The sequence below is a fragment of the Ptychodera flava genome, chromosome 4 (assembly GCF_041260155.1).
Source record: "Ptychodera flava strain L36383 chromosome 4, AS_Pfla_20210202, whole genome shotgun sequence".
Taxonomy (NCBI): Eukaryota; Metazoa; Hemichordata; class Enteropneusta; family Ptychoderidae; genus Ptychodera; species Ptychodera flava.
The window spans coordinates 5,288,361-5,311,846 of record NC_091931.1 but is presented as its reverse complement, the minus strand read 5'-3'; the positions used below and the strand labels follow the sequence as shown (position 1 = coordinate 5,311,846).

Genomic DNA, 23,486 nt, shown 5'->3' with positions numbered 1-23,486 from the left:
CTGACCTTGAAATGTGGCATGAAAGAGTCTTGCCATACAGTCTACAAATGTTATAAACAAAACTTTGAATGATAATTTTGTTTCAATTTTCATAAAAGCTGATATGGCCGCCAAACCATGTCACCGATCCAAATGACTTGCAAGCTTGAAAGTACCTACATGAAGGATGATACGAGAAAAGTTCCAGTTCAATCAGTGTGTTTGTTCTGGAAGGGAAGATTTTTCAGGATTTTTAAAGATTAACTTAAATCCAATATGGCCGCCAAACCACGTGACCTCTAAAAATGATTTTGGCAAACTTTAAACTATCTATGCTAAAGATTATACTAGTAAACTTTCAGTTTATATTTAACAGAGCTGTGTCTGAGAATTGTCACTGTTGCTCAAGTCATCACTTTCATCATCTGTACTGCTATATTGTTGAATTGTGTCGTTTTGAAGGACTACTTGTAGATCAAGTTTCCTGCCAACAGCTTCGTACCAAGTTTGAAAAGCAGACCAGAATCCTTTCCTGTCTGGTGCCTCTTCTCTTTGAAATTTCCTCTGGGTGACAAAAAATATATACATATATATTAATGATGAATTTACAAAAGCTTGTCAAAGTAAATATATATTTATTGTTGATTTTCAATTAAAACGTAATCCTGTGTCCAAAGGTGCAGAAAAGTTTATTTTTGAATTAAAAATCAATAATGTCTGTACATAAGACCATGACATTCGGTCATGCATGGCGCACGGCATAACATGAAGCAGTCCAGTGAATTAAACAAAACACAGCACAACATCACAGCATATTTTGCATGTAACCTAGGGGTGACATGTTGTTAAGTTGTAAACCAAAATGTTGAATGTATAAAAGGTGAGTATTGGCGACCCATGTATTTTTTTTCATAACCACTAATATCAAAGATTATAATATGCTTAGCTGGAATCTGGCAATCTAATTGGTTCGAGCCTGGGTTTATATTCTCAAAAAGAAGACATGCTCGCTGCGTGTCATTTTAGAGCTTGCGCAAATTTCAAACTCCAGTTTAAAGGTATACAGTCACCTGTAATTTAAATATACCCATACATGGCCAGAGGGGCGTTCATTGGTATTCAAAATGCCCATGGTAGGGCGTTTTTTTTAAAAAGCAGCCACATGCTTTAGTTCTGTGATTGGTCAGATTTTCTCTTTTCTATGGTTGTGGCAAAATTGGAACAGGTGACAGTATACTTTTAAGAGCTAAACGCACTGTAATGTCGAACAAGTCTTACGGCTTGAAATTGTTGTTTTAGTCTGGTGCAGTTCGATGAATTCATGAATGAAAAGTTTGTATAAGCAGCAACGGCAATGAAACAACAACATCATTTTCTAAGAAAGATCTTTTTAGCGGTTTTTCAATTAGAATTCTTCAAGTTTGAAGTGTAATCGGGCTTATTCTGAAATATTCTTTTTAGAGTTTGTGTGAGGCTCATGGGTCTCCGTTCCAACTTTGGTTGTAAATAACAACATTTTCCACTTGTATTTAACTTTAGCATATTATAACAAGGTTATTATCAGTGCGCTTTGGTATTTGCTTATTCATATAAGACCTCTGGAATGAAAATTAGCACATTTGGGTGAAATAATTACCTCACTTTGTTCAGTGATTATTTCCCGCCAAATATGATAATTTCCACCCAAGAGGTTTTATATCTACAAGCAAATACCAAGTATATTAACACCATTAATAACCTCTAAAAATAATATAACCCTCACCAGTAATGCAACGCAAGTTTGTATCCTGGTAGTTGGTACAGCCATCTTATTGCTACATAAGTCGGCTGTTAATTCTTCGGTTGTCATCTTCTTGTATTTTTGTTTTGTTTCTTCTACACATAGAATCTAAAAATAAAATGATATTTTATTTGATGCTGAATATAGTATCTGTAACGGTAGAAAAATTAGGGGGGACTGTACTTTGTACTTTTTAAATTTCTTATTTTTGATAACGCTCACTCTCCAAGTTTTTAAATATTGAAAACACATGTTGTCATTGTGTTTCATTACATTCTGTGTAAGGATTATAGAATCTCAGAGTCCTATCTGATTGCCACATAATGTTGTCTATTATTAGAAAAAACAATTGAATTTCTAAATGAGAGAAGGCGACCTAACAGTCAATACAGCTCTGTTGTGTTATGTTAAGAATAACTATTTTTGACGAGTAGTTTTTTGAGAAAGAAGTTGACAAAAAAATGTCAAAATTTTCCACAAATACAAAATCGCAGATTTCATCACAATTTCATTATATTATATTAAAATTACCCCTACGAACCCTTATACGAAATGTCAAAGCTATCAGACAAGCATTTTTGAGAAACAATTTTTGTTACCAAAAATGAAATTGCAGATTTCAGCATTATTTCAATACATCATTAATAAGCAAACCTACACAAATCTGTATATACCAAATATCACACTTTATCAGACAAGTAGTTCTTGCGAAACAAATATTTTGACAAGAGTTTAATACAACAAAGTATAACAATAAGTTGGCAAAAATTACCACGAAAATAAAACAGCACATATTTGATCATAATTTCGGTATATCACACATAAAGTTCATCTGTAGAACACTATATACTTAATATCAAAGTTATCATATGAGCTGTTTTTTATAAACAATTGTTTTGACCAAAATTTGCAAAAATTATCCTAATAATACAAAATTGCAGGTTTTATCATGGTTTTAATACATTACCATGTCATTTTGATCATCCCTATGAACCTGTATACCAAATATCAAAGCTGTCAGAAAATCAATTTTGGTGAAATAAATTTTTGGACCAGATTATTGAAAAAAATACCGCAATTATACGGTGTCGCTCAAATTTGATCAGAATTGGTATATACCAGTATTGGGTTACCAATGATCAATAATAAATGTTGTTTCTGTCTGTTCAGTTGAGGAAAATTCTATGTTTATGTTATGACAATGATTTCTGCACAGTAAAACCAGAAAAACAACAAGAAATATTTAAACCAGAAAAACAAGAATGACAAAAGTAATTAAGGTCTGAAACTTTAGGTCCTGGAGATCAACTTTAGCAACATGCATAGCAGAAACAAGCCCCTCTTAGGTTAAGTTTAGACGGTCTTTCCCCCTCCCCCCCTCTACTGTCTATGGTTTGAGCAGGTCTGTTAATATGTAACAGTTAAACGATGACAGGAAATGACTTAAGATAGTGGAGTTGGCCTGTTTCTTACTGGCATGCCATCACTCCTGCTCATTTGCAGGATTTCACTTTCTCTTACCTCATTTGCATATTTTTAACACTTATGAGTTCATTTGAACAAATTCACATCTCAACCCCTGCATCTAGTACCTGTACACCAAATACTGAGATGGTATCTCTGGCGGTATGGGAGCCTTTGTGTGTGACGGTCATACATACGCACATACATACCCACAAATATACAGACATACAGACGCCACCGACTCATCATATAAGCTCTTTTTGGTATTTATATACCCGGTACAAAACCAAATATGAGCTAAAAATTGCCTTAAATACAAATTAGTATATTGATGCACAATTTGAATAATTCTGAAATAGGTCATCCCTATAAGGACCTATATCCCATACATCAAAGCTGTCTTACTTGCATTTCTAAGAAGTTTTTATTGATTTGACCAAAAATGATAAAAACACCCAAAAAATACAAATATGCAAATTTTACCAGGATTTGATCAAATTAACTGAGATGACCCATGGTAAACCGGATATCAAATGCCATTTAGCAATTTGACATGAAGTTTTAAAGAAGAAATCAATCGTTAACGGATAATTGATGGAAGACGGATTATGGTGGAGAATCAGCCTATTTAATTGATAAGCTCTGTGTCACTGATAGGAGCTAAAAACCAACAAAAGATTTAACCAGTCTACTGAAACTATTGAATTTATAAAGTGAACAGTAGAGATCCACTTTATATTTATACCATTTTTAACTCCCATTTGTCTATATGAATGTATAATGACAATGGGGAGCTATAGGTTGGAAAAAGTATGTATTTATGTATGTATGTATGTATGTATTGTATGTATGTATGTATGTAATATGTGTGTGTGTGTGTGTGTGTATGTATGTATGTATGTATGTACCATGTATGTATGTATGTCTGTATGTATGTATGTATGTATGTCTGTCAGTCTGTCTGTCCGTCCACTCAAATTACTTATGAACAGCCGGGTGTATCATGTTACTATTCGGTATGTAGATATATTATGAACTGTAAATTGGGAATCTGTTTAGATTAGTTTACCTGCTATAAAATTATGCAAATGAACCCCAAAAAAGTGAAAATGGTAAAAAACTAAAAGTCAGGAACTTAGATTTTATTTCTTTGATATTTAGCATACAGATACCTTGTTTGCTACAAAAAAGGTGCGCTTTGCTTTGTCTAATTTTTAATGAGGGATTATATGATATCTGGATCCCTGCTGTGGGAATCTCATTTGTTGAGTGTGTACGACAATAAGGAGTTATATGTATAGTCCAGCACTGAGATATCGGAAACTGTATTTATGCATTCATATATGAAAGTATACTTTGAAATTTGAAGTGTAGTCGCCACATCAAATATTGACCGTTGGCATTAAAAAATGTATTTTCAAAATGTTACCAAGTGGGAGTGCCTCTTTAATGTTTTAAAAAGTTATCAATTTACCTTCCTTGCTTCCTCTTGCCTCCATTCACCAATCTTTATTTTTACAAAATGATATTAATTTTTGTAGAATAGCCATTGTACTTGTAAGATCTGGTACTGCATCCTGCAGCATATCCTGTAATTTGAACATGATATACAGTATTTTTACATTTTTAGGTTATGAGTTTTATCCCAATTTCACTTTGTAGTCATCCAATTTTGCCCAGTAAAACATTGGAGCTGCACCAAACCATATTGGTACTCAAAGGTCTTCACTGTAGATACCGGTAATTGATACAATCTTAACAATTATTGCCTGTATATAGCTTTCAAATAAAAATGTTAGTTACACAAACCATTTTTTTTTAATTTAACAAAAGTAACTAAAAGGTATTTGGTCACCTGTTTTTTTCATAGCCAATCACAGATTTTGCGCGGATGGCCGCTTTTTAAAAAGGCCCCTCCAGATGACCAGCCATGGCATCCTCAGCAGCATAGACCACTACAATGTTATTGACATATAAAATATGGAGGATTGACAGCTACAGGTGTCACGGGGTAGCCTGCTAAGCCTCGCCCCTTTACCATATATGGAATATGCAAATTTAAGGTGTGGTAGTAGAACGCGCTTTGGGGACAGATAGTTGGCCTCTAAAAATTCTACAGTTTCAGCCACAGGAATTATTCATGTTTAGAGCCATTTTCTATTTATTCTATGTTAACTCACCAATATCTTTTGCCTTGGCACAGTCCTGGAAGGTGTTGTCAGTATAGTTTCGCAAGTGATGGACAATGGCATTCTGTTGAGAAATTAAAAAAAAATGTTTTACACATAGTTTGAGAGACTTAAATAGACTTACCGTGAGAATTTTTCACTTTAAAATTGTTTTCATTTTTCATGTAAATCATGGAGATTAAATTGTATGTTTACACAGTTTCTTATGGCTCAATTAAGAACCAGAAGAAGATGACAAAAGGTCTTTGTGTTTTTTAATGTATTTATCATGATGTGATTACTCAGCAAATCACACTTTTCAATATTCAAGACGACGTATTTAATGTACATGAGATTCACTGACATCACGTATCTATAACTTAATGATAATCACTTGAATAAACTTAAGTCTTAGAAGTAACATACTGAAGACTGTGCCTCCATTCAACACAAAACATTACAGTATTTTCTATTTTTGCACTGAAGTGATAGGGTGTCATATCAATACTTACATATTCTGGTGTTCCTTTACTTATTTTGAAATCCCGTATGTGTCTCTTGTTTAGTTTGCTTATAGTTGACCGCAGTGCTCCAATCATTTTCTTCATCTCACTCTGTTCCCGTATCATCACATCAATTTTTTTCCCTTGTTCTTCCATTTTCTTGTTCATTGATTTTAAACTATTTTGGATTGATATCATTGTGGGTATGGTAGGACCTGAACTCTGACTGGAGGCAACTGCTGTCATGTCTGGAAATATTAAAAAGCAGATTGTGTCCTACATAACCCTTTCCTGATATTTGACAATAACTTTGATAAAAAATATGCTTGCCCCAAAGTAATACTTATAACAATATAAACATACTGTATGATATTGCTACTCCAGCTACTAAATAAATATGAGATAACTTGCATAGACATGTTTCTTGGATTTATGGTCAGATATAATACTATAAGGGACTGGTCAGTTTCTTTGGCCTGGGGAGCAGTGGAATATTTTTTGTGGACATAAAAAAGTGGCTGACCCCCAATCCTTTTAAACATTTGAAAACAGGGTGACTCCCCCTATTACAACTTCTGAAAACAGGTGACCCCCAAGACAATGGTAAAGCAAAAAGGTGCAGTATAACTTCATATATGCATGAAACTTAACAAACAGATTTCATCACTTTTGTACTCAGTGGATAGAGGGACTGTGACTCAGAGTAATCTGTGTTATTATCTGAAACGCTCTGCTTGGCATTGAGCACTGTAATTTCCCATGAGGACATCAATTTGCAAACATCTTGATATCTCAGATTTATTTCTCTTATATTAACCCTTTGAGTGCCAAAGTCAACTTTTGTCGCCTTTATACCTGAGTCAATTTTTTCAAGATTTTTGCAAAAATTTTGATAGTAAAGTGTAGCCTATAAGATGTGAAGTCCATTCGGTCAAAACTATTTTAAAATGAAAGAAAAATTCTTTAAAATGTGGTAAAATGTTGCACTAAAAATTTTGGTGGAAAAAATTACATCATTCAAAGGGTTAAAGTTATGCGCCTGAAGGGCATGTTGAAAAGTGTGACTGGGGATACACTTTGTGTCTCAGAACACTTTTGGTCTCTCTCTCTCTCTCTCTCTCTCTCTCTCCTCTCTCTCTCTCTCTATATATATATGTGTGTGTGTGTGTGTGTGTGTGTGTGTGTGTTTATGCTGAAAAATATGTTTAATATATTAAAGTTACACACCAAAAGGGCATGCCGAAAAATGCAATTGAATTATGAAATTTGTTGCTAGTACGATGTAAATTAGGGATGTATGAGCCTATGTTGTACTTCAAAACGACACTAACTATCCCCCTAAAACAAGGTGACACTGGCCTCTACCAATTACCAACATCAAAAACAGGGTGACCGACCCAATCTATCGACCCCCCCCCAAAAAAAAAAACTGGACAGTCCCTACCAAGAAAACATATAGAAGTGATCACAATGCTATAAGTGAAGAAAATACACTAACCTTGTCGTAGCCTTTTATGTGTAGGCCCAATGTCGGGAAAAGTTGGGACTCATGCTGCTACCTGTTGCGCAATGCATTTCTTTCTGAACTTTTTGACTTTCCGGCAGAGGTCGTGACCGATGTTTGTGGCTACTAGGCCCTGCCAGTCCTGATAAACTTGTAGACAGTCGGTTATTCATCATGAAATAACAGACGTTAACCTGTGGACCGTACGTTAACTTTACGGTTGGGCCAAGTGACGACGTTGTCTGCAAAACTCCGTCAGCGAATCAGTTTGCAGCGAACGATCCATGGGATCTGGCCGGCTATGCTGCGGTCGCGTCCCGCCTAGCCTAGCGCCTGCAAGCACGTACGGCACAGGCCAGAACATTTATTGTGATATGTTAAAAATTGGATGTCGTGACATGTCTCCTACATGTACAAGACGGGGGAAACTTATATATTCTGACTGGACCAAAAATTTTATGACTAGTTCAGGAAATTCCAAATAAAGTGTAGAGTTGATAACTTGAGCAGAGTTTTTGTTTACATTTTTGCAAGTCAAAGTTCATAGTACACACATCACGGTCCCTACACACATATAACACTTCGTATCATTGGACGTTACCACGCGCTTTGCAAAATTTGACCAATCATATACAGGCTTATTCGCAAAAGCTGAGCTGTACGATATCTGTGACATATCAGCGAGAACGGGAGCCTCTGCAGCTCTGCTCGTAGTTCGACACGTCGTTTGCTGCGAAAGTCAAGACGATAATCTTTTAGAAGTGCAGTGCCAGTGCCGGGGCAGTGATGGCCGATAAGAACCAACTCACCCTTGGTAAGTTTTGTCCTTTTTTAAAAAATTTATCGACGAAAGTGTCGCTGTTCGACCGAGTCCCATGTTGTGTGTGTACAGTGTACGGCAGGACGACACGACGCCAAGTTAATATTTCATCAGACTTTCGGCAAAACGAATGATTTCAGACCAAATGACAATCTACTTGTCTCCGCCTAAGACCAAGGTCAGCATTCGCATTCTATATCGTTTTTTTGTCCCTATTTAGCAAGCTGAATAAATATCATTATTCATACAAGAGGGAGTATCGATGACCAAACAGTGAATGTTTGGTTTACATCGCGATCTGAATGAACATTTCATGTCAATGTCGTGTGTGACCGAGCGATAGTTTTACTCAACTTGTGTTATGCATGACATGATAATTGATATGAAGGCAACGGCTACATTGATTATATTTTTCCGGGGGAGGGGGAGGGAGGGCTGTAGACTATTAAATTTCCAACTATAATATTGATGATTGTACTGATGTGTTGAGAAGCTAACCACAAAGTGTTTCATCTTGCTGCGGATCCTTAGCCATACCACTCCCTTTGCTTGTTGTGTTGGGGGAGTCCCAACGCAACAAGCAAAGGGAGTGGTAGGGCTACGGATCCGCAGCAATCATATTTCATCATGCTTTAGAAATTATGAAAGAAACCGCAGTTACGTGATGGAATGAAATTGAAGTTTGTTGTCAAAGTTGTCTACAGCTAGAGATACAGACTTAAAATATTATTTTTTTAGTTCCAGTAAAACCTGTGAGATTTGTGTGAAAGATTTTGATACATCCAGAAATTTGATCAGACACAAGAAGACAGTTAGTCATGAAAGAGAGAAAAGATGTCTACTCTTGGAAAATGCTGATATGCAGGTAAGGGGTGGAACATTTTATATTCTTGGGAGGTCTGAACCATAATGTATTATTTTTTCCACTTTCTCTTCTGGATATTTTTTTATCAAGTTGAAAAATTCTGGCATTTTTCTCATAGACACTTCTTCAGATTAATTTATTTGTACTCTGCTCCGCACACCCAACTTTTTAAGTACCGGTATGTTTGATTGTCCATCATTGTCCTTTGTCCATACTTCAACATATTGTTTTATTGGCTTAAGTACAGAAGTTTTCATAGGAAAATTGTAATGTAAGGAAATAAAAATGCAATATTGTATTTTGGGAGCAATTTTAGTCATGTTGGTCAAAATCTCTCTGAATCTGACTGCTGATTGCAGAATTTCAGATGTAATGTGTCATCCTCCCCCCCCCCCCTTCATTTTCTCTTCCGTTCCCTGTCATTAATAATGCTTTTTCTGTAATTGAGATGTTTTCATTGGATATTGAAAAACACAGTAATAATATGGTAAAGCTAATGTTTCAAAGGCTCTACTTACAGTCTTTGTTTTAAGGTTTGCTATTGCAATAACATAAATAACAATATTTCCTGTAATGTTTTAGGTGACAAATAAAAGACTTTGCCCAGATTCTGACAATTCAACATATAAGGTAGGTGTGTAAATTCATCTGTTCACTTGATTGGTCTGAAACAAATGAAACTTTTTCTTGGAATTCTCATTGGTTTATAACATTCTACTCAGAAAGTTGAATGGCAGGTATTAACATTGAAAGAGTCTCCAAAATGTGAATATCAATCAGATTTTAGAAAAATTTATGTGATTTAGAATTTTTTCATAATGTTGCGTGACTTTACTCCAAACAAAGAAAAATGGTTAAACTTTTTGGGGTTAGTTGAATGACCATGCTTGGGATGTGTAGGTTACTGTAAACACAGAGTCTTTATTTGTCCAACTATATATATTTTTTCTCTGTCTAGGAAATTGAATACACTGTTTCCCTTGCCAACTTTGAGGAGTCAGCCATGCATATCCAAATTGTCAAAGATGGAGAATTGACAAATGATGATGATTTTATAACTGATGATTTATGTGAAGATGAGGAACTTACAGAACAAGAAGGTGAGCATGATGATTGAATAATTAATGCATAACTAGATTGTAAATTCTATTCAGATTGTTTGACTATGTCTTAAATCAATTTACTCACATTATTTAGTTTGTTACCATTGTCACAGGATGTGTAATGTGTGGAAATGAATTAAAGCTGATAACGTAGTTTAGTGGTTTATTAATGACTGCATGTTTCCATGTAAATAAGTTTGGCAAGAACATTACCAAACATTTTCTTCAAGTTCAAGCAAAGAGAAAATGAAAAGTTACTGCTTCAAATAGCAAAAAGGAATAATGTCCAAAGAGTAAATTATTTTTTGAAATGTTTATATCCCTATCAATTTTAAAGTTTATATATCAATTTCCTCACCTGAGTCCTATATATTTTTTACTTGTGATGTCAAATCTTGTTATGTTATGGAGAGCTTCTACCCATTGATAGCATATTGTGAAATTTTATCAAAGGGAACATGGCCCTCTTCTCTGTATTTTCCCATATTTTTACTCTGCAGTGTGTGAGGAGGACATTGCATCAACTTGTCCTGAGGAATATGAGAATCCGTGGTATCCTTTTCCCGATGAACATTACGCTGAGCTAAGTTGTCTTGTGAATGCTCCAAAACCATTGGTATGTATGTCTGTATTTTTGTCCTCTTTTACATTTATTTCAAAGTATTGTATAATGTATCAGTGAGATAAGTCAACTAATATGTGTGCCAAGTAAATAGTTAATCTATGACCAAATCATAACCTGTTCAGACATAGTTAGTAACATGCTAGCCAGTACAGTGTGTATCCGGTATGATATGTTATCCATTAGTGTTCTATATTACATTGAATCTTCTCTAGGGTGATGCTAATCTTCAGTATATCTTTCATCTGTTACGAAAACGGGATCCTTCAACGCCATCATTGTTCAAAGTACGAGAAGTATGTTCCAAATTACCTGGCAGAATGGAGGTTAACACGGTAAGTTTCTTGTGCCTTCTTTTTACAAGGCTTTGTTGGTCAATATTCCCGGAGTGTTTGGGGTTATACTGTATGACATACCGTACAATGCCAATTCAGTCAATCTCCAAAGACTTCTAAGGCAGAGCATACCAAATTTGCTGAAGCTTCAAAAAAAATGCCATGTACCGTACATGAACACTAATTTGCAGAGTCTCCATCTTACACAGAAGAAAACAGTAAAATTGACATCTACACATGGGAACCACTTTGCTAGTCACCATGTAAACATATTTTAACTAAGACCCTCTATAAGGAAAGTGAATAGTTGTTTGATAATGGATGTATTTTGTTAACACGTTTTACTTAACAATTGATCACTGTAGATATTTATCAATGGCCAAGAGTGCCATGGTGTCTTATCTTAAATGAATGACACCCTCAGCAGCTGTCGTTGTAAAAAATGGAAAGTAATGTATGCTATGGACCTAAATTTGTGTATTTTTGACAGTTTGCAGATACTGAAGGAAAAGAGTTTACATCTTTGTCAGTCATCAATATTATTGCCAAAGAATGGCCATTCCATCTATAGCATCAAAACTAGCAAGATATCCTCAGGTCTTCGAGTGGAATTATCAGGTACGTGTTTGCCCTGTATATATGAGTAGAAAATTAAAGTCAAACATTGAGGCTAATTTCTAAATTACTTTGCCATGCAGGTTATATATTAGATTTGTTGAATTATAGTTTGGAAAATTTATGGTAATTTTGGTTTTAAAATCTGCATTAGAACTTCTTCAATGTTCTTTAACTTTGTTATTAGCTTTGAACAAAAATCTTCCTTGAAAGTTTCAAGCCTCCAGTTGCTTTGAGATTTGGGATAGGAGGGAGTGAACCTAGTCATTTACAATGAGGCATAACTCAAAAAGATGTTGCTGAAAAACCACTTTCATTCAATTATTTTTCATCCTTTCTTTATCTTATAACAGAGAAATGTACCAATCCAAAAAGTGGATACTTGATAGACGGTATCACACACCAATGGTTTCTGAGCATGGAATAGGCTTTTTTGTCAAGGAATTTGTGTGGGCAAAATATGAATGCAAGAAGATCATAGGATACCTTTCTTCATTTTTACTGAAGTGAGTCCAATATCATACGTGTAATCAAATAACAACACCATGTTGCATCTCTGAAGTTAAGGTGGTCTATTCATTTATGTAAAGGGCATTGCTAATATCGTACTGTTGGTCCACTCACTTGCTTATTAGCTCAGCTGTCAGCGACGCGGAGTTTATCAAATAGATTGATTTCCCTCGTCGTCCATCGTCAGTCAACATGTGCCTTCTCCTCTGAAACCGCAAGTCCAATTGCTTTGAAATTTTATATGCAGTTCACTTGGGGTGACCTCACTTAAGTTGTTCAAATTGTGGTGAAATTTGCATATTTGTATTTTTGGGCATTTATTGCTGTTTTCAGTAAAAAATTTTCTTCTCTGAAACTACTTGTCCGATTGCTTTGAAATTTGATATGCAGTTGACTTCAGTTAGATTTGTTCATATGATGGTGAAATTTGCATATTCTTATTTTTAATGCAACTTTTGTCGTTTTTGGTAAAAATCTTCTTCTTCAAAACTACCAGTCAGATGATCGATCTCAACTTTGTTCAAATTAAGCAGAAATATGCAATTTTTTATTTTTGAGGAAATTTTGCCATTTGTGGTCAAAAAATGTGTTTCTCAAAAAGTACCGGTCTGATAGCTTTGAAATTTGGTATACAGGTTCCTACGAATGAACTTAGAGATATTTATTGAAATTATGATGAAATCTGCAATTTGTATTTTTGGCAATTTTTTCAATTTTGGTCAAAAAAGGTGTTTCTCAAAAAGTACTAGTCAGATATCTTTGAAAAATTTGGTATACAGGTTCCTACAAATGAACTAAGTGATATATATTAAATTTCTGATTAAATCTAATTTTTGGGGAAATTTTTGCCATTTATGGTCAAAAAATGTGTATTTCAAAAACTACACATCTGATAGCTTTGAAATCTGGTATACAGGTTTCTACAGATCAACTAAATGATATTTATTGAAATTATGATGAAATTTGTAATTTTGTATTTTTGGGGCAATTTTTGCCATTTTTTGATCAAAAAATGTGTTTCTCCAAAACTACTCATCTGATAGCTTTGTCATTCGGTATACAGGTTCGTACAGAGGATCTAAATGATATTCATCTAAATGATATTTATATGTTGGATAAGCTAAAAGACATATTTTGATATATATTTATTGATTTTTTCACATTTAAGTATTTAAGTATTTATTGACAAAAACTAAATAATTGCCTGCATACTGTCTGATCTTTTTCAGGCATCACCTACAGACTCGACGTATCCTGAGACATATGCAGAATTAATAATTTGCAGACTACATGATGAAAAGCTGTGTTTCACTACCAATACTGTGAAGGTTGCAACAAGTGATCTCATTAGCCAGTATGATGGACCAATGAACACTGATTTAGTAGAATGGAAGATTACAAAAGACTCAACAATTGTGAAGCTTTCTCATGATGTAAGTATAAAATCACAATAATGTGTGCAACCAATAGTATTATTACATGCCTCGTATATCGAACGTCGCGCGCTCCATAGGATTCAATGGTAACTCGCCGATGACGTCATGGGCCGCATAGTCATCACTGGACTGAAAGTGAACCGGAACTATTTTCAACTTGAAAACTTTTGGACGTAAAAGTCTTGAAATTTCATGTTTTGCACAGAAAATCCGGTTTTTGGAAAATTTCACATAAAAATATTGATAAACCGCATAATAGTAGTTTAAATATATCAATGCGCCATTCGATGATGAAAATCGTTCTATTTTTAACCGTTTTTCGTCTAAAATGAAAATAAAACATTTGACTATAATTTGCCAATAACCGTAAATATTTTTGGTGCAAATTGAGTAAGAGAGGCATGTAATAAAAACATTATAGCCCAAACAAGGGACTATGTACCCTCGGGGCGGAGACCATTTGCCCTCCTTACGTCGGGCAATTGGTCCCATGTTTGGGCTATAATATATAATATGGCGTTTAGTGGTGCCGGTACTTCAGTTATGAATTTGCAACATTATATAGCAATGAAAAAAATGTATGCAGCGTTCTCACCAGGCCGCGATTCCACGACAATCTCGCGTATATTTCTGTTTTGTCTTGGATTTCTTGGCCGTGCGCGCCAATAGTGGCGCGCCTTTGAAATTATAAACTTTCGTGGAGCCAGCCGTGCATTATACCGTGGGTTCCACATGGCAACCAGGGTATGGACGGGCGCGACGTTATAGTGTTCGTGCCATTGAGATTCAGTCGATTTTTGTTCTCAAAAAATAACGCAACTTTGTCTGAGGTAATTTTTAGGTCTTTGCTATGTTTGAAATCATGTATAAACTTTGTGGGACGTACGTGTTGTGTGATGTCATCAGGCATTTGCTCCGTTCCTCGCCCACGCGACCTAGTACATACAACTGGAAATGATTGACAACTTGCCCACTGCCGATTGATGATATTATTCTAAAAGTAGTTCAGAGGTTTAAACGTGGAATAGTAGGAGAAAAGATCTCTTATTTTGAAAAATATTATCAATTCTTGGCTTGCGCATGTGATAAGTATATTATTCTAGGCGAACTCATATCGGTACGTGAGAACATGGACGTCTTTTATTCCATGCTTCGATCAATTGGCAAAATTTGTAGCCTTGGCTGGCGACCGAAATTTTACGTCAAAATGTGATTATTGTTTACAAACATCATAGGTATATGTTTCCTAATCTACATAGATACCATAGCACTGACTTAATTGGCCCGTTCCTTCTACTCATTATGAAAGGGGATTTTCAGATTTAGTGTGCAAAACAACATAACTCATGACAGAAATCAACTTGGAGCTGAACGGCTGGACACTCTTGCAACTGTTATGGTAGAGGGTCCTGAAATAGACTTTAACACTGGAAAGAACAAAAGTCCCATAGACTTCTCATTAAAAGGCACCGATATTCAATATCAGTTGATATGTTTACCAAATGTTTATAAAAAAGTTGTTAAGCCAAATGAGTTGTTTAGTCCTTTATTTTTTCCATACATAGAATAAGGTTCGTATATGCAGTTTGACTTTTTTAACATATATATATTGTCTCACAAAAATCATCTGTTGTTCCGCTTTTTTTTGGTCAGTGGGACAAAATGTCCCACGAAATTTTTTTTCTGGTGAGAGAACACTGTGTCTTTACATGTTTCAAACAATCAGGGACCAACAGGAGATTACTTAAATCATCGTGCCGTCATGATGTGTGACTTCCCACACTCAATGACCTCCAACCATGCACCCTGCATACGTACGTTCTGAAGTGTTCCATGCTGTACAATGTATGTATATTTGTAAGCTTTGTAAGGCAACACATAATCGACGAGTGTGAGCCAAAAAGTGTTGAAAACAAGTAATTCATCATTAAGGCTACAGTTATTGTGATCTTTTGCTGGTATTTATTCCTGTAAGCAGATAACAATTACCAGATTTCCAGGTAATAACAGCTGGCCATAAATGCCTTACATCCGACTATATGACCGGTGGCCGGCTTTTAACGAAACCCCTGGAGAGACATCAATGTGAAGGAAATTGATCAACTGATACATTATGATTTTTGTCTTTTGCAGAAGAGCAAATCTCTATGTGAAGGCAATATCCTCAGAAAGAATGCCAAGGGTAAAAAAGTGGTGTCAGTTCCGGTAGTCCTGTTCTCTGATGATGTAGGTGGTAGTAGTACACACAAATGGAATGCTTTCAGCGTGTGGTGCCTGATGCTAGGGGGACTACCAAAGAAAGAAAATAATGATCTCCAGAACATCCTATTTTTGAATGCATCAAACAGTGTCAGTGCTCTTGAGCTTTCCAAACCTCTTGTTGCTGAGTTAAAGGTTTTAGAAAACTTAGGAGTTACCATGTATGATGCATCCCTTGGGGAAGAAGTCATGGTTGTCAGTCCTGTGTTCTTAGTGAAAGCAGACAACAAGAGACAGTCTGATGTAGTCAGTCACCTTGGATCATGTGCAGTCAAATTCTGTCAAAAATGTACCGTAAGTATTTATGTCAATATAATATTTCTCGAGTAGCAACATAAATATTGTAATAATTTCTTTGTAGCTGTAACAGATTATTAATTTCATATTAATCTGGTACGGCAATACACATATTGACTGGCAATAGTAGTAACTTGCATTATAGTTAACATTGAACTACATGTATGTCATAACCAATTTAAGACATATTACATCTAATGTGTGTTTTCGTTTATAGCTGACTTTAACCCCATGTCCATTGTAACATAAATGGGAGTGACTTACAGCCTCAGCAGTATTACTTTATTAGAATGTGATTGTTGGTTACATGGTTTGTTTCAATTCGCATTAACAAGTGAGGACTGTGTCATCAACGATGACTTGTTGTTTCTGTAGATCTCACGAGTTGATGATGATGTTACCACTGTTGGTGATGTAAGAAGTAAACAGTTTGTCCAAGAAGCTATTGGCAAAATCAAAGATGCTGAATCTGAAAGGTTTGTATTACACAGTGTAAACGACAGCTGAAAGTGCTTGCATGACTTACAAAAATTATTCACATAATTTACATCATGGCACGTACACTAGACTAGTGAACAGAACACCTACTAGAGTTTACCAGAACCTCGGTTTCTGGGGTTGAAAACATACATAAGTGAATAACAAACCTAAAAACATTAAATATCCATATAGGTCTTTCACATTGTAATTGGCAATGACACTAATTTAAAAGTAAAATTATATTTTAAAAAATAATAAAATCATTCCCAGATTTGGGTTCACATTATTATGGTCTGAATTATTACATAGACAATTATGTACCTCAGAATTCTTCAGGCAATTTAAACTGTCACACATTTTTATTTATTTCATAGTGCAAAGAAGACTATTAGAGCGCAATATGGAGTAACAGAAATAGAAAATCCTTTGATGAAGCTTGAGTCTTTTGACAATGCAAGGTATGTATCCCAAACACTTGAGTATAGCTCAAATTGTGATGAAATTCATATATTTTTATTGTTTGAGCGATTTTTGCTGTTGTTGGTCAAAAAGCAGCATCTCTGAAATAACTTGTCTGTCTACATTCGTTGATGTCTGTAGCTTTCTTGAAGTGACCTGTTTACTAGTAGATTCGTCAGTTCCCATATATTACACATATGGCAATCGGGAGTTTATGTGATCTAACACTATCCGGTGTCAGAAAATAAGTTTGTCTGTCTCTCCGTCCGTTCATCCAATGTCAAAACTTGAGAATCACTGCACATGTTGTTAGTTAGCTTTTGGTATGGTAATGAAATGTGGGTTGTAGATTTTCATCAGTGATTACATAAGTAAATCATGTCACTTCTTTGCTTATGTTTTGAATATCAGATCTATAGCATATGAGAGATTACATAGCATCGAACTTGGGTTGGTGAAAGTTGTCACACAGCTAACATTTTGCAATATGTCTCAACATGGAAAAGATACAGCAGCAGCTAAACTTGAGGTAGCGTAGTCAATGTTCTCGCCTAGTTAAAGCATGTAATTGTCATTTATCAAATACAAATATATTATCACCATCAGAGATTTTACCATAAATCTCTTAATCACATATCAGTGAAATCATCATTTTTTAGCTAACATTTGGTATATGTACATATGCCAAAAGAAGAACTTATATCGTAGGTCGGCGGCGTCTATATTTACTTCTGTAAGGGTATATATACTGGTATGTATGTTAGCATGTGCGGATATTATGACCCAGGGTTCTCAAAAATTTTTGAAGTAGGCGGAAAATTTAGAAAAGTAGGCAGCTAGCTTCAATGTGCAACCAGGGCGTGCGGGGGTGGGGGGGGGGAACGTAAGTATTTTTTTAAATTGAAGACATTTCTCAGCAATTTTACACATACTGTGTATGAAAGGCAATTTCAACATACATAATGGGGGAGGGTTTCAGGGAGGGGGTCCCCTGTCCCTGTGGGCAAGAAATTTTAAATTTTGAAGACATTTGGAGTAATATTATGCACTCTTGTACAGTATGAAAGACCATTTCAGCATACAGAATAATCATAATTTATCACAATCAATTACAACGTTTTCATGGGATAAAGTTTTAAAAACACGTCAGAAAAATTCATTTGATATCACTCGGGCCTGTCAACTGCATTCATTTGGAAAGGATAATAGCAAAATTTCACCAGACTGTTGTGTAGAATTATATTTAGCTCATGACTTGAACAAATATTTTGAAATACATCTTAGAATAGGGGTTTTCACAACCCAGAAAACGATTCGCTAGAATCCTGACCAGCCTGGCTGTACAAACTTTTTACTGACTTAAATAAACTTGACTGAAGATACAGTAAAATATTCAAGTCAATGAATTATAGGAACACAATTTTCAGTGATTTTAATTCACTGTAGTATTAATTTCACAATAAAACAAATACGCGAGCTGATTATTGATTTTTGGTGATGTTGAACATAATTGAAAAAGAGAGCTAAATTTCAGTGTTCATGTTTGATAAAACCTCAAACTAACGACACCGAACGTACTATACTACACCGTATGTGTACAAAGCACATCGGTCGACCTGAAATTTGACACTGTGATCGACGTAGCGTTTCAAAAATACGAAAAGCGAGACCAAGTAATTTTTTGTTTATTTAGATTTCATCTAAAACCTCCCAAATCCAACAGATAAAGTCCTACTCTTACACGGAAAATCAAAGTTTTCAAGCGTCGACTTTCTCTTCGTGATGCACACAACCATGGCCCCTCCACAAAACGCGATGTCGATCAACTTGAACATATTGGCACTGTGATTGACCATGGATGGATTGACATGGCGTTTCAAAAGTATAAAAATGAGACTCAGTAACTTTTGTCGCTTTAGATTTGATCACAAACCTACCAAACCCATCACACAAGGCACTACTCTTACACAGAAAACCAATGCTCTCGAGCGTCGACTTTCTCTTCCGCGTTTGAGCGAAACAAACGTCGGCTTCATTCGGAAATGGTCGGCTATTCGTGGGCATGACGTAATTGTATGTATTTATAATCAATGGGCATCATTAAGATAGGATTCAATCACTTTAAAAAAATTGGTTTCCAGATTTCATACCATTTTATGTGTCCACCAAATTCACTTGTGTACAACTAATAGGGCAAATCTAGGAACAAAGAAATGAACATAATGTACCGGTAGTAATGAAACAATATACATCTGTGCCTCAAGATAAAATTCTTTGTCATAACAAGTGTAAGTTGTATGTAAATACCCGGTATAAGGTGATGTGCATGATAGTATTTTTCCTGGTTGTTTGGTCCAGTCAATCTCAACGACATGTAATTTTTAATTTACAGGCTTTTGACTGGAGTGCATTTGGAAGGAGACTATCCCCATCCTTCATCGAAAAACACAAGTCATTTCTAGGGAGGGATTTCAAAGTCTTTGCCCAAGTTGCACCTTTTATATTGGCTGAATCCATTCCAAGGGAACAACTAATCATATGGCATTTAATAAGCAAGGTATTGTCTTTCTCACTTGTATGAAATAGTCACTTCACACTGCATGACTGATTTTTTCAGCACATGGTCACATACGTGGTTTTGGCATTGTATAATTCATTTGATTTATGTGGTTTATGGCTTGTACATTCAATGATGAATTCTCCTGATTTTACAGGTTTCATCTGTATAGATTTTATAAAGTTAATGTTTCTCTTCTTTCTAGGTATTTAATATTGTCCACTCTGGCAAATTTAGTCTGTCAGATGCTGAAAACTTGAAAGCAACTGTCAATTCTCTTTTGACCAAACTGAAGCAAACCTTCCCGGAACTAATGAGAAAACCAAAGATACACATGTTATCACATCTTATAGAGGATCTGAATATGTTTGGACCGTGTGACTGCTATGACACTGAAAGGTATTTTCAAAAACTTGATAATTTTTTAATTCTCATTTGTCCAAAATGTATGACAATAAACCTTTTCCTCAATGTCAATGGAAGTTTGCTTGTGCATGTGTAATTATGTGCACATCAGCAGTTTGCCCTGGTTCCGCTGCAGTCAAAGTCTTTCATCTGTAAGATTCATTGACAGGGTTATTGTTTGCAAAGTCTACTTCTGTATTTCTGGACAATTTTTGTCGTTTCATGGAATACTACCTACTGGCCCCTTTCTTGCGAGCGTGAAAGTCATCACGCTAATTATGTAAAGTTAACGTCATACAGCTCACAAAAATGGCAGTTCTAATTTCTGACAAAATCGAAGCAGTCGACCGAGTGATCTGCATCGTGTTCTGCTTCACTTTGATGACCACATGGCACCCCTGATGATATGCATGTTTTGGCAGGACAAATACTTTAAAGTCTGATAAAAATTCAGATGTTACATTTTCAGACTTTCAGTTTCAGTGTGCTTGAACTGTTATAAGTTCAGATGTCAAACTGCATCACAACAACAGTCGGTATGCGGCCGGAGCTGAGCTAACCCTCAGCCGCTGATACAATATGACTCATTAACAGTTCCCAATAATACATGACAGCTGTTTTCTTTCCTTGTCATCAATTAGTCATTAATAACTGTAACCTGTTGTAACATACAGAAGTTTTGGCTAAGCTTCATCAATTTTCTGAACATGATTTGATTTTACAGATCTTATTTTTGATTAGCAACTATGCCGGGGGACAATGCCTTTCTTCCCAGTTTGTATAAGCTTACGTACGTGCCGCCCGGGTGGGTATTTCAACAACTGGGTCTAAAATTGGGGTGTTAATTGAACTGTAATCCAGGGTCTAAAATGGGTTTATTTTGAGTGCCAATCCACAACAAGCAAGACTGAATTTCAACCGTCCGTTCCCATCTTGCATGGCACCACAACTGGCTCATAGCTGCGGTCCATGACAATGAATCTTTACTGTGGTAGGGGAACTGTGAAAGACTCAAAGAGATCCTCCTAGCTTTAGCCAAATTAGATGTCAACTTTATGTCAGTGATAACCACAACTACATTGGCATGAGGGCTTGTCCTGGATACAACACTATGTGGGAAAGAAGAATGTCATTCCAGTGATTTAATGAATGAATGAATATAACTTCTTCAACTCTAATTTATTTCATAAATACAGGTGCGAGACATTATGGGTCTTGTCAGACTGAAATACATATTCTCCAACCACCACCATCCATCAAAGGACATTGCACTATCATTCAGTAAACTGCAACAGTTACGCTTTATCCTGAGTGGAGGGATTTGGAAAGATGGTCATAATTACAGGTATGTAGATACACTATAAGCACACCAATATAATTTTTTACAGACAGAATATTTTATTGTTCTTTCAACATGCCATGGGATTTGGATAAGAAAATGAAGTTTCTAACAGAAACAAAATACTTAAGTCACAAGCAATATTGGTGACAGTTAGTGTCCCACTGACTGTGTTCTCAGTCGATGCAGAATCAGTACAGGTCAAAATGCAGTTAAACTGTGACTGTAACATTTTAAATGGTTTTTTGGTAGAAAGTGTATTTTTCGGTCAGATCCTGTTAACTTGCAAACAGTAATGTGATTGCTGTAAATTTTTGTGACAAGTGTTCAGTGATCTCCTGGATCAGATCTAATTGAACAAACCATTACAAAGTAAAATCATTCGTTGTTCAGAATGTTCTCTTCAATTTTTCACCAATCACTTCCTGACAAGCTTTGAGTTATGGCTTATATCCATTCTTTTGTATTTATTTTGTGATGAATTTCTGGAAATTCTCTTTTGATTGAATATCTTTTTCTTTGTCATCACCATCCTTTCTGATATGATGAAGATAGTAAATTTTCACATAAATTTGTTACTTTGTTTCGCATGATAAGTAAATTTTACTGTGACATTCGATCTATTGAATATTTTAATGAAGGTGTTGTGGTCCAGCTGTAAAGAAGATGTACAAAAGTGATGTTACCCAGAATTTCCTCAATGGGAAGAGTAAATGTGCACTTCTTGGGCCTGTTTGAAGAAGGTTAGTTGATGTCATACTGGACAAAACAATAGTCAAAAGTTACGGTGTCTTTAATACTTGACTGCAGGCTATTTAAAGGGAATGCATTGTCATGGCAGGGTGTTTGTCTACTTTGAACAGAAAATGATAACTGTGAAAGAGAGTAGAAAAAAGCACGCAAAGCATGAACAGTGGTATGATATAATACACTTTATGTTCCCATTGATATTTATTGTATTCTGTCATCCCAGAAATTATGCAGCACTTCAGTTGTAATATGTGCAAAATTGATCAAATTTACCCATAGAGATAAGCAGAGCTAATTAATGACCCGCTTCCATCTATGTTCAAGTTATGACTTTAATAATTCACGTATGACAAATACATGTAGATTCAAATTCTGTCACATGTTAAATAGATATACATGTACCTTTAAATGGTATTACCTTTTTTTGCAGTTAACAGAAAGTGAGCTTTCTGAAGATGAAACCAGAATACTGAATAGGTCAGATAAGTAATAGTTTAATTTTTTTTTAGTATGGGTACACACGCTTCAAATGTAAACAATTGGGTTTCAATGCAAGAAGTAGCATACATGCCTTCAAATTAGTATGTAAATTTCACTGACAGTCTTGGTTACTGTCATCAGTGTCAAGGAAAAAATGGCTTTCCTTGTCATAGTTGCATGTCTATCAATGTTACTGAAATTAGTGGCCACGACTTTGGAATTTTATCCTCGACACGTAGCATTGAGGAAGCTTTTTGCAGTTGTTCGATGCGCTCTTCCCTAGGGCTCAACATTTTCTTTTCTGTAACGATACAGCTCTCTCCTGCATCAGTTTTCTCTCTCTTTCCTACATCCTTGGTTTGGATGGTGTTGCTGAGGCACTCATGTCATTCACATTACTCATTGACATGGAATATGGAAAGTGGAAATTGCAAACATCAATAGCATGACATCACATAGAATAAGAGGCAGTGTTTTTGTTAAGGCCGGTACCCCGGTAAATGTTACCGGGGTTCCCCAGTCATTTTACCGGGGTTCCCCTTGGTATATCAATGCAATCAGATTAGGGGACAGCAGAAATGTTACCTGGGTTCCCAAATCATTTACCGATATTCCCAAACCTTAGCAAAAACACTGAGAGGTGTCATTTATGTGGTTAATCAATTGTACTAGTATCCAAATAATAAGATTTTCTTTCTATCACCACAGGAGTCTGAGATTATGGGACATACCTGACTTTGCAGATGTCAACAGTGA

The 23,486-nt window shown here is 35.6% G+C and overlaps 3 protein-coding genes and 1 long non-coding RNA gene across 6 annotated transcripts in view; 3 read left to right on the top strand and 1 right to left on the bottom strand.

Annotated features, from left to right (window-relative positions):
• Window positions 1-23,486, top strand: part of LOC139130753 (sister chromatid cohesion protein PDS5 homolog B-like) — a 98,471-nt gene that overhangs the window by 30,162 nt on the left and 44,823 nt on the right. The window lies entirely within an intron of this gene.
• Window positions 113-12,476, bottom strand: LOC139130757 (uncharacterized). Of its 2 annotated transcripts, none has more exons than XR_011551962.1 (3): window positions 12,383-12,476; window positions 1,742-1,867; window positions 113-543 (listed from the first exon to the last, which is right to left on the bottom strand). It is a non-coding gene; the product is annotated as an uncharacterized lncRNA (long non-coding RNA). The 2 variants fall into 2 exon arrangements; XR_011551961.1 differs by lacking the exon at window positions 12,383-12,476 and adding an exon at window positions 4,698-4,761.
• LOC139130755 (uncharacterized) lies at window positions 8,720-11,761 on the top strand. Its single transcript, XM_070696546.1, has 6 exons — window positions 8,720-9,083; window positions 9,666-9,713; window positions 10,042-10,183; window positions 10,687-10,802; window positions 11,024-11,143; window positions 11,634-11,761. Exons 1-6 carry the CDS (start codon window positions 9,078-9,080, stop codon window positions 11,712-11,714), a joined length of 513 nt encoding a protein of 170 aa, XP_070552647.1. The 5' UTR covers window positions 8,720-9,077; the 3' UTR covers window positions 11,715-11,761.
• On the top strand, window positions 13,281-20,403 carry LOC139130554 (uncharacterized). Its single transcript, XM_070696302.1, has 8 exons — window positions 13,281-13,331; window positions 13,498-13,701; window positions 15,838-16,257; window positions 16,636-16,736; window positions 17,115-17,198; window positions 17,611-17,728; window positions 19,592-19,756; window positions 19,962-20,403. Exons 1-8 carry the CDS (start codon window positions 13,281-13,283, stop codon window positions 20,256-20,258), a joined length of 1,440 nt encoding a protein of 479 aa, XP_070552403.1. The 3' UTR covers window positions 20,259-20,403.

Excerpts from the sequence above, each read along its gene's own strand:
- LOC139130755 (XM_070696546.1), top strand. Across the intron at positions 9,714-10,041 it reads CTGACAATTCAACATATAAG|GAAATTGAATACACTGTTTC; the intron begins GTAGGTGTGTAA and ends TTCTCTGTCTAG. Across the intron at positions 10,184-10,686 it reads GGAACTTACAGAACAAGAAG|TGTGTGAGGAGGACATTGCA; the intron begins GTGAGCATGATG and ends TTTACTCTGCAG.
- LOC139130554 (XM_070696302.1), top strand. The coding sequence starts at position 13,281 with ATGTGTTTCTCCAAAACTACTCATCTGATAGCTTTGTCATTCGGTATA. Across the intron at positions 13,332-13,497 it reads CTTTGTCATTCGGTATACAG|GCATCACCTACAGACTCGAC; the intron begins GTTCGTACAGAG and ends GATCTTTTTCAG. Across the intron at positions 16,737-17,114 it reads AAAGATGCTGAATCTGAAAG|TGCAAAGAAGACTATTAGAG; the intron begins GTTTGTATTACA and ends TTTATTTCATAG.